We start from the raw sequence: 18,572 nt of genomic DNA, 5'->3' as shown, positions 1-18,572 counted from the left end.
TAACCCATGGGACTAAAGGGTTGCACAGGCTCATGGGTTTCGAAGTTTTACGCATGTCACAGTGTTAAGAAAGAATCTCCTGGCTCCGCAGCGAAGCCTGGTACGGTAGCTCCATTAAAGAAGGTGTGGGGGTCATTTAGGCTGCCGTTACGGAAAAGGACAAGGATGGCGATTTGAACCTACAGCACCACCGCTGGAAACCGAACGGGAAACTAGAAAAAAATCTTTTTAGGAGCAACCGTACAGGAGCTGATGGAGTTGATTTCCTCGTCGACACCAATGTGGCAAAGAACATCGACACGACCTGAATCGGATATCTTCGGATCAACGCCGACATTGACTATTTTCGTCGCTCACGGTCCAACATCAAGCTACGAAGAGGAAGCTACATGAATCTAAAGAAGTTCTACAGAGAAGTTCGTACCTTGTACAGAGTCATCGATGGTGATTTCGACGGCAAAATTGGCCCAAGAAAAACGCCTGAGGAACTTCACACCGAGAACCAAGATTGAAAAGATTTCCCTTCGCACGAAGAGAAGAATAATAAACTTCAGAAAGCGAAGTCCAATGACTATCTTTAATTGAGGTCTCGCTACTGCTTCGGGAAATTTCCACAATGGACAACATTAACGAATGTTCGACTGAGAATGGATTTCAAAATTTGGGCCGAACCGGGATTCGAACCCGGGACCTCTCGCACCCGAAGCGAGAATCATACCCCTAGACCATCCGGCCAGACGACGACTTTCAAGTTCTACTTTTCCAGAGTGCTTTTCCATTGTTCTCAGTGTCATTTTCAAGTACTCAGCTATTCTGGTCTGCCGATAATGTTCGGCTGAGGATGGATTTCAAAATTTGGGCCGAACCGGGATTCGAACCCGGGACCTCTCGCACCCGAAGCGAGAATCATACCCCTAGACCATCCGGCCAGACGACGACTTTCAAGTTCTACTTTTCCACAGTGCTTTTCCATTGTTCTCAGTGTCATTTTCAAGTACTCAGCTATTCTGGTCTGCCGATAATGTTCGGCTGAGGATGGATTTCAAAATTTGGGCCGAACCGGGATTCGAACCCGGGACCTCTCGCACCCGAAGCGAGAATCATACCCCTAGACCATCCGGCCAGACGACGACTTTCAAGTTCTACTTTTCCACAGTGCTTTTCCATTGTTCTCAGTGTCATTTTCAAGTACTCAGCTATTCTGGTCTGCCGATAATGTTCGGCTGAGGATGGATTTCAAAATTTGGGCCGAACCGGGATTCGAACCCGGGACCTCTCGCACCCGAAGCGAGAATCATACCCCTAGACCATCCGGCCAGACGATGAGTTTCAAGTTCTACTTTTCCAGAGTGCTTTTCCATTGTTCTCAGTGTCATTTTCAAGTACTCAGCTATTCTGGTCTGCCGATAATGTTCGGCTGAGGATGGATTTCAAAATTAAAAGGATAGATTTAAAATTTGGGCCGAACCGGGATTCGAACCCGGGACCTCTCGCATCCGAAGCGAGAATCATACCCCTAGACCATCCGGCCAGACGATGAGTTTCAAGTTCTACTTTTCCACAGTGCTTTTCCATTGTTCTCAGTGTCATTTTCAAGTACTCAGCTATTCTGGTCTGCCGATAATGTTCGGCTGAGGATGGATTTCAAAATTTGGGCCGAACCGAGATTCGAACCCGCGACCTCTCGCACCCGAAGCGAGAATCATACCCCTAGACCATCCGGCCAGACGATGAGTTTCAAGTTCTACTTTTCCACAGTGCTTTTCCATTGTTCTCAGTGTCATTTTCAAGTACTCAGCTATTCTGGTCTGCCGATAATGTTCGGCTGAGGATGGATTTCAAAATTTGGGCCGAACCGGGATTCGAACCCGGGACCTCTCGCACCCGAAGCGAGAATCATACCCCTAGACCATCCGGCCAGACGATGAGTTTCAAGTTCTACTTTTCCAGAGTGCTTTTCCATTGTTCTCAGTGTCATTTTCAAGTACTCAGCTATTCTGGTCTGCCGATAATGTTCGGCTGAGGATGGATTTAAAATTTGGGCCGAACCGGGATTCGAACCCGGGACCTCTCGCATCCGAAGCGAGAATCATACCCCTAGACCATCCGGCCAAAACACCGAATCTCTCTTGTTTTTTAGGGTGACCAGCGAGAATTAAGCGTGACTACGCTCATATTTGTAAATATGCTTGTAAATATTTATATTCCTGACTCTATCTGTTCGTGAAGGGATCCCAGCACCCTCTATTTCGTAGTGCTCTGCCTGTAAATCCAGAAAGTGGAAGGTGCCCAGTTTGTCCAACTAACTTTCCATTTTAATGATTTGAAAAAGGGAACAAGAATGAGGTTGATTAAAAATCATAGTTCCGTAACTTTGAATAGAGAGGAATTTTCTATGCAAACTCCTGTAGCATTCTGGCAGTATTTTTTTTTAATTTCCATGAATGCTTTTGTTTTTGTTTTTTAGTGACGGAGGGACAACTAGTTATGATAGTATCTCTAAACAGCGCTCTATTTCCGTAGTTTTTTTTTGAGTAGTAAGTTTAATTCACATGTGAAGGAGAATTTGATCATGAAAATTGCCTGTTTTCCCCTGTATGTGGACATTTTCCCATGATCGCTCGTAGTTTAGTTTGTTCTCCTCTTTCCTATCTTCTTTTGATCCATCTAAAAATCCAGTTTTCGGAAACTTTTTTTCCCCTCCTTCAGATCTGTTCATTGCACCTCGTCGAAAGAGATAAGAAAGCACAGTTCATATTCGGCAAATGTCCGTAGCGATCTTCTGCGTCATTAAATGAAAATCGAGGGTTTTCGGCGAAGTCGCCTCTAGTTCACACCGCCAATTAAATGAGACCTTCCTAATGTTGCTGATCTTTGATGCTGTTGTCGTACAACCAGAATACATCTAATCAGTCAAGGTCTCGAACACAATTGATGTCAATTTTCTAAACTCATTAGCATGGAAAAAAAAAACCCTTGGCTCTTTGGAGAAGGATTTTTAAAAAAAGCGTTTCTATGACTCATTCCAGAAGAAATGTTATGCTACCGAAATGTGGCGACAACCTTCGCGATAAGTCTCCAATGACAATTTCTGCGAAACCGAACCATCAATAATTCTACAAAATCAGTTAACGTTATAAAATCTTATGCACACACCTGTTATAGTCTACGATAACACCTGTACAGGAAGCATATTTATATGTCGCTATAAAAAATATACCTTAGTAGATCTGGAAACTTTTTCCACTTAAAAAATCAATTTGAGTTAATTTTCTAAACTTATGACCATGGGAAGAGCTCTGGATTGGAAAAGCTTAGAAAATATTGCTGCAATGTTTTCTTTTACTTCTGTCTAACTTGCTAACGTAGTGAACAACGATAAAGGAAACTTTTTTTCCCGCAAATACGTTTCTTTTTATCAGTTTTCACACACCATCTTGTTATTTTTCTAGTTCTTTTCCAGTTTTTTCTTTCTATTTTCTTTCGCTCAATAAAAATTGCTTTCTGAGAGAATATACACCAAATAATACGTTTAGTGCAGTCCAGTGTACCAAACTCGATCTAATAATGTATATGTAGATGGAGACAGAGGATTTTCCCTTTACACATACTTATTTTACCTCTTTCTTCATTCTTTATTAGTTTATTTCCTCGAAATCTAATTTTTTCAAAGTCAGTTTAACTCTTAGAATTGTACTTGGAAATGTATATCTTCTTCTCCTTAAGTTAATGCGTTAATGTGTTTTTTCGCCTTCCTCATTCTTCGTATTTGCAGTTTAGTCAACAATATGGAACGGTCATGTCATTTTTCTTGTACTTTTATGAATGAGATGTGCACAAATGAGAGAACCGTTAAATTGTTCCACTTTATTAGATGACAAATGGGTAATATGTATACAAAATGAATTTAAAAAAAAACGAAATGAAAATGAAATGAATTATGAATGAAATGTATGTTTACCGTGACCAATATCTATTTCTAAATTCCAAGAATTTTTCACTGTAAAGAGTTAACGTGAGGAGCATGTATGGCTTAATTGAAACACATCTTTTATAAATAGTAATTGTCATAGTAATGGAAAATTCATTAAGTTAAGAGTTGAAAAGTTATTATAAAACTGTACAATAGATGTCTACATATTTCGTGCCTTTGGAATTTTGTCTACTACTCATTAAAAATATTTTTTTCAGGTAATAAAACGTTTACAGTATTAGAAAATACAATTTCTTCAAACCTGAAAATCTGCGCTAATACCTTCAAGAAGGAGATTTTCCACAAACACACATTAACAATACATTTTCGTTTCCAGGATTCTTCTACGTATCATGGTCATAAATAAAATTCCCAATCAAAATCGATGTTTCTTTCGAGTTCTGTGGCAGTTCATACAGATTCGCTGTTTTTTTTCACTTTTTTGTTTTTTTTTTCTGTTTTTTCTAAGAGATCCGTACTTTAATCAAAGGACATAGGCGCATCTTTTCATTTTCTCTGTAAAAAATTCTTCTAGCAACTTTAATTTGAAATTGTTCGAAATTGTATTGTAATTCTTTGTTACATGGAAATAGACCACATCACTAATGCATTGCCTGTCCATGAAATTCAGAAACACAATAGGACAACTCGAAAATTATGAGTTTTTGAGTCCTATCCACTTAAAATTGAAGTTTATTTAACGTTCAGCATTTTAGCAGTATCTAAAAAATCGAAATGTCTTTTTATAGGTCAAATTCGCTGGTTGTGAACTGTAAAATACAGCGCTATCATAAAAATAGCGTTGAAATGCGGTTTATTTGCGTCGGCGATTCCTCGGCGAATCCTCGGCGAATCCCAATGAATTCAGAGCTGCTATCAATGGCGATTTTGACAGCGACTGTTTGGTTTTATAGCGCCAACTGCTAGAAATCCATCTTTATAGACGCAAGATGTTAATTACTTTAATTACATTAATTATTAATTATTACGTTAATTTCTTTATAACTCGATAAACTCATAGCGGAACTGTTTACAGCTACGTCAATTTCCAATCAGTAAAATCACCATTCAACGATTTTTCTTGCACTTTCACATCGCAGAGGTGACCTCCGTGTGAAACAAAATGGAAGCATAGATCGTTGTGCTGTAATATTCTTAAGTTCTCAAAAGTTCTCTTCGAAAAAAAACATTTTTTGAGAGAACCTAAACGTTGCAGCAGTTTGTTATTCGGCATTGAAAGAGTGGCAATGTTTGGAAATGAGAAAACATCCTTGATAAAGTCCTTCACGACGAACGAGCTCAACGAACTATTGTAATTTTCAACAAAATATTTTAAAAAATTCTTTAAAGAGATATCTAATCCGAGCAGCACAAAATCAATCACTGTTCAGGATGAACCGAGAGGAATGTACAGGAATATGGTGTTATGTCAGCGTTAATATCCAGACGGACAAAGAATGACCTCACGTCAGTCGGTGCTCTGATCCTTCTCCTTTAGGTTTTTCATAATAGATTAAACCTCTAGGTTCAATAGAGAGACGACAGTATCCAAGAAACCGAAATCCTCAGCTTTGAGGATGGCTCTCAATCCTCCAGGCATCCACCATCTCTAGCTCCTCACGAACTGGCCCTGGAGCGTCTCGTCACCCATGTTCGCCATCAGATCCTTTTGCTGTCGTGATCATTTAAGTTTTTTTTCGGATGGTTCGAGTTATTTGTCTGGTCGTACAATAAAGGTTCAGGAGCAGTAGCAAGAAAAATTTCAAACAGCTCACGTCCAGCAATTTGTCAAACCTTTTCTGCAAACCAGTAGGTAGTAAAAATTGTGCGAAACTGTACTGTAATTTCTTGAATTGTGGAAACAGGTCAATGAATATATCGAGAAGTTATTCTTCATAAATTTCTACTTCTTCTACGTGTTTCTCCCTTTCCCTGAAGGTGATCTCCTTAGGAACGTTTAGGAGTAGAATTTCGTCCATTGATTTTCATTTCCCTTAATACCAAGGTAAAAAATCCTCTACTAATGATCATCCAAGGTACTGGGTCCAATTGTTTTTTGATACCCTCCTTCTCTTGATATTCTCTGCGATGTCAGGACAACAGCGTTCTGACAACAAAAATTAGATTCTCAAAAAAAAAACCAAAAGAAAAATACCGAATCACAAAGGGTCTGATTAGGAGGATGTGGACAGCGTGCAGCGATCTACCACCCACAATGCACAATTTTTTTGTCGATGGACGATGGGTATAATGTGAAAATCTACAGAGATTTGTGTATAATACATAGAAACGGGCACGAATATGGTGAAACTAACAGCTTGGTTACTTCCTTACATTTCTAAATCATAGAAAAAATACTGCGAAGATTTATGAGCATTAAAAAATTAGGATAAAAGTTGGAATTAAATCAAAAGGAATAAATTTAACTGCTTCCACATTGAATTATTAATAGATTTTAAAAACTGTTTGCCGAGGAGAATAAAACGACCGTGGGCAGAAATTAAACACAATCCTAAAGATTTACGTCCTGATGGGCACAGGATTCGATATCGCCGGGAATAGAGAGGTGCAATGAAAGAGTGAAATTTGAGGTCATACCACCAACGTGAAGCTGTGATAGCGCAAAAAATTTCTGATCCAACACTCAGAGGCTTAATTACCTTGACAGTAGGGAAATAACACAAAATCGGCTGTGGAAATCTAAACTACGTTAGTCTCCCAAAATTCTATTACTTTAACTTTTTCTTTTTCGTTCAGAACGTTAATAAAAGCCTGAAAATTAATTTTTTTTCGACACTTCAATGATGGCAATGTAGTACGTATGTAGCTATAGTACTCGATCCGATAGGATTTGGGAAAAATCTACTCATCAAAATTTATGTGAACATAGCACTATAGCATTATAGAACAAAAACACTATTTGCTCTATAATTGTTGGTTGACGCGAAAACAAAAAAAAACGGTATGTGTCGTAAAACTAGTTGTATGTACAGTCCTAGTTTCACTTACGTTTGATACAGTATTTCATTTTCATACCAGTAATGCGTTACAACAACAGAACTGTGATGTTTGCGAAGAAATAAAAAAAGCAAAGAAATGATAATACTTTCACATGGGAAGCGTCGGAGAGTTTTTTTTTTTTTTTTTTTTTTGGAAAAGAAAATCCACCACCTAAACTTCCTAAAGTTAGTCCACATACCTTAACGGAAACCAAAATGATCCTACTTGAAGACCTGGGATCCAGAAGATCTACATGAAGTACTATAATTCAATCAATGGACAATAAGTATATGAATTTTTCAGTATCGAGCTTGGAACTGATTGTGTACTTAAAATTCCACGGAATTCTATACACATTTCTGTTTGGAATATGAGACTGAAATAATTTTTTTTGATCTCTCGACCACTCAAAATTCCAGTAAACGTCGTCCAGGTGAATTTTACTGAAGGTAAGTAAAATAAGTATTACTATGTAGGGTCGGATAAAGTTATTTCTAAACGTTTATCAGTATTTTGGTTTACGAACGAATGAACCGATCCATACGAAATTCTTTAACAGCATATTGAAATTTTTTAGTCGCTTAACAATGAATGGGAAAAGAACTCTATGGATTTTACTTTTGTTTAAATCGTCTTCCATGTCAATCCATGAATAGCATACGTTTAACTTCTTCGTAAATAACACGCAACTAGTTTTTTTTTGCCACAAAAGCAGAACTAAGCGCATAAATGTCGTTGTTAATTGTAGAAAAACTCTCGAGAAGTGCTGTTGAAATGATGAAAATAATTTTTAATGTGCTGAAACCACAATGCATAGCAAAATGTCATAAACCGGATCTCTTCCCGAAGAACCAACACCAAACATTTCTGCAAAATTCACTGCAGAAAGGTTGCAAATTGAGATATGGAAAAGGAAAACGGAGAAAGGAAAGTGAAAGGTGAAAATAATCAAATTCTGTTGGTTGTTTCTCTTTTTTTTAATTTTCTCTTGAAATGCGAACCATTGTTATTTGAACATAGTTTTACTGTACTCTGACAATGTTTTTTCTTTACTCAAAAAATTCAAGAAAAGTCGTTTAGAGATTCAATTGGTAAAAAATCATGAAAAATATGATTTTTTCTGATTTCTGATTTTGGGGTCTGTCCTCTCCTAAACAGACAGTTTTCAGTAAGTTTTGTTTTTTTTAAGATTAAGGACACCGTGGAGTGGCAAAAGAAGGCTTTGAAACATTTTTCTTGCTGGAAATTACAATGCATAGATCATATCAAGTTCGATTTTTCTGATTTTTCTAATCGTCATTAAGTCCTGAGATCTGGATCGTAGGATCCGAAAAAAACACAATTTTTCCAATGTTGCACTTAGCGCAAAAACAGCATCGAATCTCCGAAGTTTGGCTGAAATCATATTTTGTGTTTTTTTTTTTTCTGTGCAAGATCTACGTGATATGATCTTGAAAGATGTCCGAGAAGATTTATTGAAAGTATGTATCAATCGATTACAACCTGGATAAAAAGGTTGAAAAAGGATCACTTGAGATGTTAGGACTTAAAAGAATTTCTTTTAGTGAACTAAGCGTCATGTGAAGCTACATTTCTAGTAAAAGAAAACTTTAAACGATAGAACATATGACGAGGTTGAGAGGATATAAATAGATCTGGGAACAGCTTATATTACTACAATGACATTTTATTTCAATTTTACTGTTTTATTAATACTTCTAATATTTCTAAATATTTCTTGAATTCAATTAATATTTCTATTTCTTAACGTTGCACTTCAACTACGCTTAAAACTTAAGATATCATTTTTTTTTAGAAAAGATGTCAATCTACACTGGAATACTCTTCATCTTCTTTCTTAATTTTAAACATTTTTTTCATATTTTATATTTTTATTTTCTAATTTTATTTATGATTCCATTAGTTTTTTTTATTTTTTATTTTTAAAAGAATATTTCTTGACTAAATTATCAGTGGTGATACCACTCACTCGGATTAGAATTTATTGCAGCTGATATTTTTCCATTGAAAATTCCAGAAAATTTTCGAGAAGAAGGCAATTCCAAGGCAGAATTGTTTGAATGATTTTTAGGATCTTTCAACCAAAGCAATGATTTCTTATGGAAAGGTCTCTATCACTTTCGATCGGCATACATTGAAATTGGGCCGGAAGCTTTTCCTGAGATTTCAGGATCAGAAGCACCAATGGAACCGAAATTTTGTGATATCAGTAATAATACGAATATCAGTAATAGTATCTACTACGAGCAATGTTTTTTTTCTCTTCAGGAACACTTGGTACAATATTTTCTAGTTTATTTTCTGGTCTCCAGGAGGATGCGCGCACGCACACACATCCACTCCCACACATCAGCGTCACATTCGTGCACGAAATTGTTTGCCGAAAAAACAATAGTGCGCTGACCGCTGCCCGCCCCTACGGTACACGTATAAAACGGCGGGGATTCACACGGTTAGAGCATCAACGTCATGTCGCGAGCAGTTCACTTCTCAGCAGTTATCGTTGGCCTCATTGCCATGGTTAGCGCTCATGGATTCGGTAGAGGACTAGTGAGTTTTTTTTTTGACGATTTTCATCAATTCCCATCCAAATAAAATATGTTAGAAGTCTGGAAAGTAGTTAAAATCATCCATCACCAGGTACCTTAAAGTAACTTGAATAGGTTTATTTTAAGTAACTTGAATAGGTTTACGAATTTCGGAACTAGTTCCCAAAATTGTCAACAAAATCAGCTCCGAACCGACACTATATGCATTATATGAAAAAAATAATAATGCGATCCTTAGAATGTACCTGTCGAACCGGTACCTATGCATGTTCCCATGGTTTTCCACTAAAAATTTTTCCCAGCCATTAGGATCCTCTTAGTCATGTTTAATGTGTATCTAGAATTATTGTATTAGAGAATAGTGGTACTGCTTTTATTTTTTCCTGAACTATTTTGAGATATTTCAACGTAATTCTTATGTAGATACTTTGCATGAAAGTTAGGCAGTCCAATTTACAAAAAAAAACACATTAAAATAATCTCCAAGTCTTCTCATAAAAGAAAACATAAATACACAATAAAATATTTCCTTTTTTACTTCTCTTTCCTTATGAATTCGATCTACGTCAGAAATGTTTAGAGTTTTGAAAAAAAAAACAACTTAAACCTACCGTAAATTCAAAAAATGATTTGCCGTACTGTTTAAAAAGTGGGATACCTGTTTGTAAGATTTCTAACCAACCATGGAAAGACAACAATTTTTTTTTCTACTGAAGATTTAATATTTAAGAAAACCGAAAAAATAACTGGAACTATTATCTATTTATTATTTAGCCATTTTTTCGTGTTTGCTCGTACTCAACTGGTTTTCTTTAACAGACGAATATTTACATATAAACTTGAGTTTGTTTCCTCTGTTTGGAGTAATTTGGATTAAAAAAAAGTAAAAAAAAAGTAAATAGTGAAAGTTAAGTCAAGCTTTACCATAATCTTTAATTAGTGGGGTTATCCGAGAAAATTTACATGGGAATTTCGTAAACATTACTCAATGTAGAATTTTTAGTTTTTGCAAGTCATAGATGGTAATGGTCCTACATCGATACTTCCGTAACTTCTTACTTCTTTAACTCGTAACAGAACTGAATAAGGAAGGTTCTCTTCCATTCGTCAGAAATGTTCCAAGCCTTCGCTATCAATAGTTGTCATGGATTTTCAGGAATTGCTGCGATAGCTAATCCATAGATGCTATACAATAGCAAGGGTGACGTTAAGACGCTATTTTGATGTCTTCCACTCGTCCACTGTCTCATAAACACTAAACAACTTATAATTTTCCTAAAAATTTCCAATCGTTGAAAAAGATTTCATTTTGCCTGGCCACACTGGCTCTAGAAACCTCATTGACCGTTTCAAGTGATACATTCTATGATTTGCATGCCGAAAGACTTAAAGAGTTCAAAACTTGACCAAAAAATTAAACGATATAAATAAAAAATTTGAAGCTAGATTTGAAATGTCGAAAAATATAAATCAAGATGGAATTAGGTGTAAATTGGTGAAATTAAAAGTTTCTTACAATTATTCCATTTAGCAATTTCCCTTCATCGAACACTCTCCGATGAATGGAGCACAAATGAAAGAAGAATGAATGAATGAAGGGAGAAATTAGAGGAATTTCCAAAGCATAAAATCTTAGAGTGGCTTTTTACAGTATTGCGAAGAAATGCGCTTATTAAGGCATCCGTTTTTATATTCACAATCGCAAAACTCCTTACTGTAATAGGTCAGAATTGAGGTTAATTTCAACCACTCTATAGATCTTAGCGAACGCTACCTTTATTATTATATTTTATTATTTTAGTATTTATTTTTCAAGTGGGCAGCCGCGATCCTCGTCCGACTGAAGCCGGATAGAGATGTACATTGTTAGTTGGGGGACCAAAAAAAATTTAAAAAATCAAAATGCGCACAAAAAGCGGCAGCTATTCTATGGTGACCTCGTCAAAAATTTAGTCCTCGTACATCTTATGAAAAAAAAAGAATTTCTTAGTAAATTATATAAACTTGAACTTGGTAAAACTTCTGCGATGCTTTCGTCCCTCACAGTTCCTCTCGGTTGAACCTCCAAAATGAAGAAAAAAAGAGCGTAGCAGAGCTATTTGCCCGTTCTCTATAATTCTGACCACAATGAAAAAACCTCCATGTTGACCGTGTTTTCCAGATCCAGAATGTATTCGCGAGCAAAATAATATCCGCTGCGCTTTCAAACTAGCTGGACATACATTATCTGCGCTCGCTGATACTCCCCCATTATTACGCGTTGATCATGACTTCCGGTTTTGCCTGGGAATTTACCATATGATGGTGGTTAGAAAAAGCCAAGTGAATTTATTGGCTAGTTCTGACTTGCAAGTTGTAATTTCTAATGGTTAGATGTGTTTTATAGTAATAGGGGAAAATTTCAAAAGTTTGGAACCGAAACAATGGATATTTCTTCCGATTCTGGAAAAATCGTATTTCTAGTGTAATAAAAATCGAATGTGTGAGTGGAATCGTGGCGATCCAACAATTCGTAGATTTATCCACAGATAAATTACTTACTAATTATTTTACTATTATTTTTAATATTTATAAGTAGTTTACGTTTCTGTTTAAATATTCCTGAGCAAATAGACATTTCAAAGCGGGGACCTTTTTTCATTTTGCTTTCAATTTCATTTTCCCTCAATAAGGTTTCAAGGTAAAGGTCAAAATGGTTCATCCTCAATCTCCACACACAGGACAATCTTAACAATGGTAAATTCGTCCACCGATGGGCAGAAACATTTTTTATGCATCGAATTGTTTCCAATGGTGCATTTGCGGACTTTACACACTGTGGTCGTCATCTAAATTTCTCTGGTGGAAACTCGCCAACCTTCTGTAATCATATTTCGAAAAAGCAGCAAATATATATATATATACATATTTAAATAGCCGAATGAATTACCTCCTGGGATTTCATTACCCTTTCAATCACGGGTAAATTACGGAAAAGTTCAAGGATAAGATCATACAGTTGTTCTATTCAGTTCGGCCACCCACCACCTCCACCATGTGGACTTCCACCGTTCGTTGATGATCTACCAGCAGATGCACAGAAGAAGCTGAGAGAAATCTGGGCGGATTACAAAGAAGGCGAGAAATGCTACCATCAACATGGTCTTACCAGAGAACTCGTGAGCATTTCTATAAATTATCCGATACAATTTGAAAAATGTACAGAAAGAAAAATTCTAATGGTTTAGATGGACTCACTTCCGGATGACGTCCGTAGGGAGATTCACAAAGGTGCTTTCCTACCGCCACCGTTGAAGAAGGCTCCAAAGGATATTCAGGATCAGTTCAAAGCAATTATGCAAGATAAGAGCATACCTTTTGAGGATAAGCCCAAGAAAATGCATGAACTTGCTCAAAAGGTGTCGTGTTTTGTTATAAAACCATCCAGTGTTATCCAGAAAGTACAAGTGCGTAACAGAGAATGGTTCTAGATATTGAAAGGAGACATGCTGAAGGAGTTCAACGATTTCCACAATAAAATGGAGGAACATAAAAAAACAATCGCCGAAAAGGTACGTTCAACAGCAACGCTGCCTTCCACAATCCCCTCATCTTCCGAATGCAAAATTTTTAGGCCGAAAAACTCTCACCTGAAGCGAAAGAGGCTTACGACAAAATCGGAAAACTTGAGAAGGAAAAACATGAAATAATTCATAAACTTAGCGAACCTGCACAACAAGAACTGTTCGAGCTGTATCGGGAGAGACGCGACAAGTTCCCAAAACCTCTGTAAGCCGGGTTGTATACTAAACGAAACTATTTAAATGTGATCCAGCACTGCTTATGGTGTACATAACCTGTTAAAATCAGTGTTCTCGGCTTCCAAGCAATAAATTATTACAATATCTCTCTGATTTCAAACACAACTACGAAAAAAAGATTTTTAGAGTGAAGTTCAAGCGAACTGCTACCTATATGTGCATATGATTTTTTCCCAACAGGTCAAAATATTGAGGTAGACAAGCGAAAACATTTTTAAAAAAATTACAAAAGAAAAAAAAAATACTATCAAGGTAACCTAAAATGAAATGTATGTTTGGACAAAGCAACGCTAACTAACAATTTCAAAAAAGATGAGAAAAACTAGTGAAAAAACTCTTAAAACGATAAATGCAGCGCTTAGGTTGAGCGCTGCCGTGTTTTCAGCTGCGTCGTGGATTCCACCATTTTTCCACACCCTTACTGATTTCATAGCGAGCCCTATCGATAAGAAGGGATTCATTGCGGAGGCACCCGTACTGAAAATCCTACAACTCCTGATTTTCAAAAACACTGGAGTAAATTTTGATATAAAAAGGAATTGGTTTTTTTAAATTGATTTCATGATAATTTCATAGACTGCAAATATTATAATGCAATATTTATCTGTAAACCGTAATGTTATGCCAAATTTTTGGTTGTTTCTATGAAAGAAAAAGAAATTCTAGTTGGGAATGAATTGAAAAATTAAAATTGAATCGCAACACATCTTCTGTTCGGAGAATTTTTTTTTGACTGGAACCTATACGACGAGAAATTTTTGACGCCGTTATTTTCACTGCTCTGATGAAAATCAAGAAATAACTAATAAAAGTTTTCCGGAAAAATAGCAGTGAAAATTATTCCGAAATGTGTTTCATATTTCTGTCTGGTTTGTACATATGTTATTGCTATGTTAAATTAGTTCTGTTCTGTTATGTATTCTTTTTTTATTTTTTTCTCTTCTTCGAGAAAACGTTTATGAAGTAATGGATCCATAGTTATGAACTTTGAATAAACACTAGGACTAGCAACGAGTTCGAAAACGTGATTCCAGATTCTATTGTAATTTTCCTTCTGCTCGCAATCGTTTCTTCATTCTGTTCAGCAGAATTTTCTGGATTCGCGCTCTTCTTCGGTTCGATGTCGCATTGACGAACGGGTACAGTAATACCAGTAACACCGTACTGATCACTCTAACAACATAAAATAAATTTTCTATTTTTTTTTTGGAATACATTTCTAATAATCTTAATCTCCTACTCCGGTCCTAACTCAGCGCAAGAAAATAGCTACAATTCCTTAACGAAGGGGAAACTAAACAAAATTGAGTAAAGGCTACTTAATTAATTTGAGAATGAGTATTTGTCACATTTTTTCAAGCTTCCCGATAATTTAGTGGTGCGAAAAATGTTCCCCAAGGATGTTGATCGTTCTAAGACCAGATTTTTACGTTCTATAGATTGTTTGCACGTTCTATAGATTGTTTTCGGCATATTTCGAATTCGTTTTAACTTTCTGACAATTTCTTTAATAAAAAAAAGAAGTCAAGTCAACTTCGTCACACCTTTTCTCACATAGCTCTCACATTACAGCGCATAGAACGATCATTTTTTCTTTTCAAGTAACCAGTTACCGAACTGTAACGATTGTTGAATTCGGGCCTGCTCCAAGGAGACTCATAGAAATACACGTCTCTTCGATGCCGGAAACATATTTTTACAGAGGTGAAGTGTCTCGATTACTCAAAAAAAAAGTTGTTTCTGATGTATGGTGTTAGTGAATCGCGATGACGCAAAGAATTTATTACGCTGAGGTTTCTTTAACTCAATCCAAACTGCATTTGCTGACACAAACTATTCAGAATTAGAGAAAAAAAAACGAGGAAAAAATTAGAGAAAAGAAAGAATCCTAACATTTTTTACGAATTATTATAAACTTGCTCAAATTTCTAAATTCTTACGTAATTTTGGTCCCAATTCTAAATTAGAAAGTATCTGTTGTTTTTTTTCTGGCAATAGGAACAATATAAGAAGAAATTTTTGCTAATATTGATACTAATAAGAGATTTATTTTAGCTTCAGCCATCAATCTAACACACTATCAACCACCATATGATCCGTATAAGTTGTTGTATTTCCTTCGTGAAGTAAAAAAATAGAAAAAAAACAGAAAAGAAGAAATAAACGCAGATTTTGGAAGTGTTACTCTCCTACAAAAATATTAAATAGTATATAAAACTGGAAAAAATATATATCTCCGAGGAAAATCTTAGAGAGAATATAAAACTGAAATAAATATAAATCAAAAATATAAATAATAGTAATTAAATTTCCCGATTCTAACTGGTGCCCTTATCTCAACATTTAATTAACACTAGACAAATATAGTTTTCTTTTTAATAAATTCATGTTTTTAGAACCTCAATATATACCTTTTTCAAAAGAAAATAAAATAAATAGCAATAAGAAATAATAATAAGATTTTGCGGAGGGATGAAAAATTAGATGACTAATTGTAAAATTTTCTCAATGTATTAGTTCATTTCCAACCGAAACATACTAAATCACAAAATTTAATTTGTTAAGCATAATTTTTGGATAGGACAAAAAACCAAATAAATTTAGTAGTAGTGTTTAATTAGTTAATTAATTTAGGAGTAGTGTTTCTCGCGTATTTTCTCTTTAGGACCAATACAATCACAATCGAATAATTTTTCTAAGCCAACAAAAGAAGAAGGAAAATTCTGTTGTGTCATTCTACCTGTAAGGGAGTGTTTTGTCATGCATATCCTGTAATTACCATGTACCAGGGAGAGGTAAGAATATCATCGGACGAAAATATCATCACGAACCACAGAGATGAAACAGTACATAGAGGAAACTGATTGCTCTCACAGAACTCGGTGATTTTTCATCAAAAAAGAGAAGTAGCGATCATCACGCAGGTTTTAGCTGTTGTACGAAAATCTCTACGAATCAAACTTAAAGGCATCACACACGAATCTGAGGTGGTGCTAATTTCAGGCAGAGTATTCTTATAAGGGATAGTAGATTATGGAGAGGAGGGTTATTCCATCCATTTCTTCCTAATTGCCGTTAAAAAAAAGACCCGGAAGATGCGGCGCCGCGCAAGGCTGGCGCGCTCCAATCAAACTCGTTATAGAAAATAGTGCGCTAGAACGCCCAAAGCCGTATCTTCCGTTCGGTTTTTTACGCCAATTGGTAAGAAATGGACGGAATCACCCCTTCTCCATAATCTACTATCCCGTATACGATTACTCAACTTGAAATCCGTACCACCTCAGATTCGTGGAGTGATGCCTTTAAACATGAAGACACTCAATCCAATAACGTTATTTTTGAGAAATAAGTGAACTTCTTTATTCGTAATCAGAAGCTGATTGCAAATATTCTTTTCCTTCATCCATATGTGAATCTAAAAGTTGTCAGAAGCTTTACACTAGAAATCAATTAAAAAGCAACATGTTATTACTCGGAAAGAACTTGGCCGATAATTCTCTCAAGGAAAAATTGTTTTTGACAACAAGGCATAGGTTTTTGTTCCGTTACAGTACTGTTTTTATAACATCAAACTCGCTCTTTTGCCTTATTCATCAGTTATTTCAACCTTCGAACAGCTGTCAATAACTCACAATCAATGTTTAAGTTTTACGGATTGGCAGTTGCCTGAACAGAAGTCAAAACGATCTGAAGCTGCACTCATGCAACTGAAGCCCATTCTTTTTACCCGGACAAAGAAAGTTTCTTTCTTCACAAACTGTTGCTAATTGTTGCTCCTTATTTTCAATTGGCAAAATCGAGGAAGAAGCTGATTTTACAGAGAGAAAATTTCCGCAAGTTCCACTTCCTCTCAGACTACATAATTTGGTATTTGGAATAGCTTGTTTTTTTTCTGAAAGAACAATCCTTGAACAGCTAATGCTTGCTCCGTGTTACACCCTCTCAGCCTCGCTGTTCTGCTCAAAGGCATCACCCCACGAATCTGAGGTGGTGCAGATTTCAGGTGGAGTATTCGTATACGGGATGGGAGACTACGGAGAGGGAGGTGATTCCGTCCGTTTCTTGCTAATTGCCGTAAAAAAACGGCCCGGAAGATGCGGCGCACCACAAGACTGGCGCGCTCCAATCGAACCTCTTGTACAAAATGGTGCACCAAAGCGAATGAAGCCGTATCTTACGGTTCGATTGGAGCGCGCCAGTCTTGCGGCGCACCACAAGACTGGCGCGCTCCAATCGAACCTCTTGTACAAAATGGTGCACCAAAGCGAATGAAGCCGTATCTTACGGTTCGATTGGAGCGCGCCAGTCTTGCGGCGCACCACAAGACTGGCGCGCTCCAATCGAACCTCTTGTACAAAATGGTGCGCCAAAACGAATGAAGCCGTATCTTCCGGGCCGTTTTTTACGGCAACTAGAAAGAAATGGACGGAATCACCCCCCCCCCCCCCCCCCCTCTCCGTAGTCTCCCATCCTGTATACGAATACTCCACCTGAAATCTGCACCACCTCAGATTTATGGGGTGATGCCTTTGAAGATTGCCACGTCACTGGATCCTAGTGCCGCAGGCGCAGGGCCAAAAGCTCGTTAATATGTGGGACGCGAGAGGCGCCGGCACCGACATCCTAACATTCCAGGTATACAACAAAGTGGGTACCAGGCTAGAGTATACCTGCACGAAGAGATGGTAGCCATTAGACTTGCGTCCGGCATCGATGGTCCACGGGCTCCCTCGCGGGGACACCTACTAGGACGTCTTAGGGTTACCGGCGCACTTTCCTCTTTTTTACCATTACTTTGGTCTTATGCGGGCTCGTACACTAGAATCTGGAATATGCGCGACGTCGCTGGCCCTCTGATCGCTGTTCCTCCGGGGCCCATGCCTGCCCTACTTTAGCCCTTTACAACACACATTACGTACATACGTACATATGTACATTGGGTTGCTTAGCCGCCTCCTTGTGCCTCCTTTGTACTCGACTGCATTCAAAACGCAACGTGATATTACTCAGTCTTCATCCCACTTCACATATTTACACATACTACATACAGTAGAAAAGAGTGGTCCTAATCAATTTCTTGCTACGGTTCAAGCAAGTGCAAATCCTCGGATCCCCGTCATACGAGCCAAATCCGAGCGCGAGAACGTGCGCTCCACTGAACCAAACAGCCTCCCAGATGCCCGGTCAATCCAGGTCGCTACAGCTCCTCTTGTTCTTCCTCTGGCTGAT

General features: G+C 37.2%; 3 protein-coding genes across 3 annotated transcripts; 2 read left to right on the top strand and 1 right to left on the bottom strand.

Moving 5' to 3' along the window:
• Positions 1–6: 6 nt before the first annotated feature.
• Positions 7–393, top strand: RB195_003897 (uncharacterized protein; the record flags this gene model as incomplete). The annotated part of the gene is made up of 2 exons (XM_064201763.1): positions 7–100; positions 233–393. 2 exons carry the CDS (start codon positions 7–9, stop codon positions 391–393), a joined length of 255 nt encoding a protein of 84 aa, XP_064057644.1.
• Positions 394–808: 415 nt separating this feature from the next.
• On the bottom strand, positions 809–2,077 carry RB195_003896 (uncharacterized protein; the record flags this gene model as incomplete). Its single annotated transcript, XM_064201762.1, has 6 exons — positions 809–1,029; positions 1,089–1,223; positions 1,283–1,417; positions 1,515–1,631; positions 1,691–1,825; positions 1,885–2,077. The coding sequence occupies 6 exons, from the start codon at positions 2,075–2,077 to the stop codon at positions 809–811; spliced, it is 936 nt and encodes a 311-aa protein (XP_064057643.1).
• Positions 2,078–9,463: 7,386 nt separating this feature from the next.
• RB195_003895 (uncharacterized protein) lies at positions 9,464–13,315 on the top strand (the record flags this gene model as incomplete). Its single annotated transcript, XM_013449940.2, has 5 exons — positions 9,464–9,544; positions 12,555–12,701; positions 12,771–12,941; positions 13,014–13,094; positions 13,157–13,315. The coding sequence occupies 5 exons, from the start codon at positions 9,464–9,466 to the stop codon at positions 13,313–13,315; spliced, it is 639 nt and encodes a 212-aa protein (XP_013305394.2).
• Positions 13,316–18,572: the final 5,257 nt, after the last annotated feature.

Source organism: Necator americanus, chromosome IV (genome assembly GCF_031761385.1).
Source record: "Necator americanus strain Aroian chromosome IV, whole genome shotgun sequence".
Classification (NCBI taxonomy): domain Eukaryota; kingdom Metazoa; phylum Nematoda; class Chromadorea; order Rhabditida; family Ancylostomatidae; genus Necator; species Necator americanus.
Note: the sequence above shows the minus strand (reverse complement) of the source record. Positions and strands in the feature narration are given on the sequence as shown.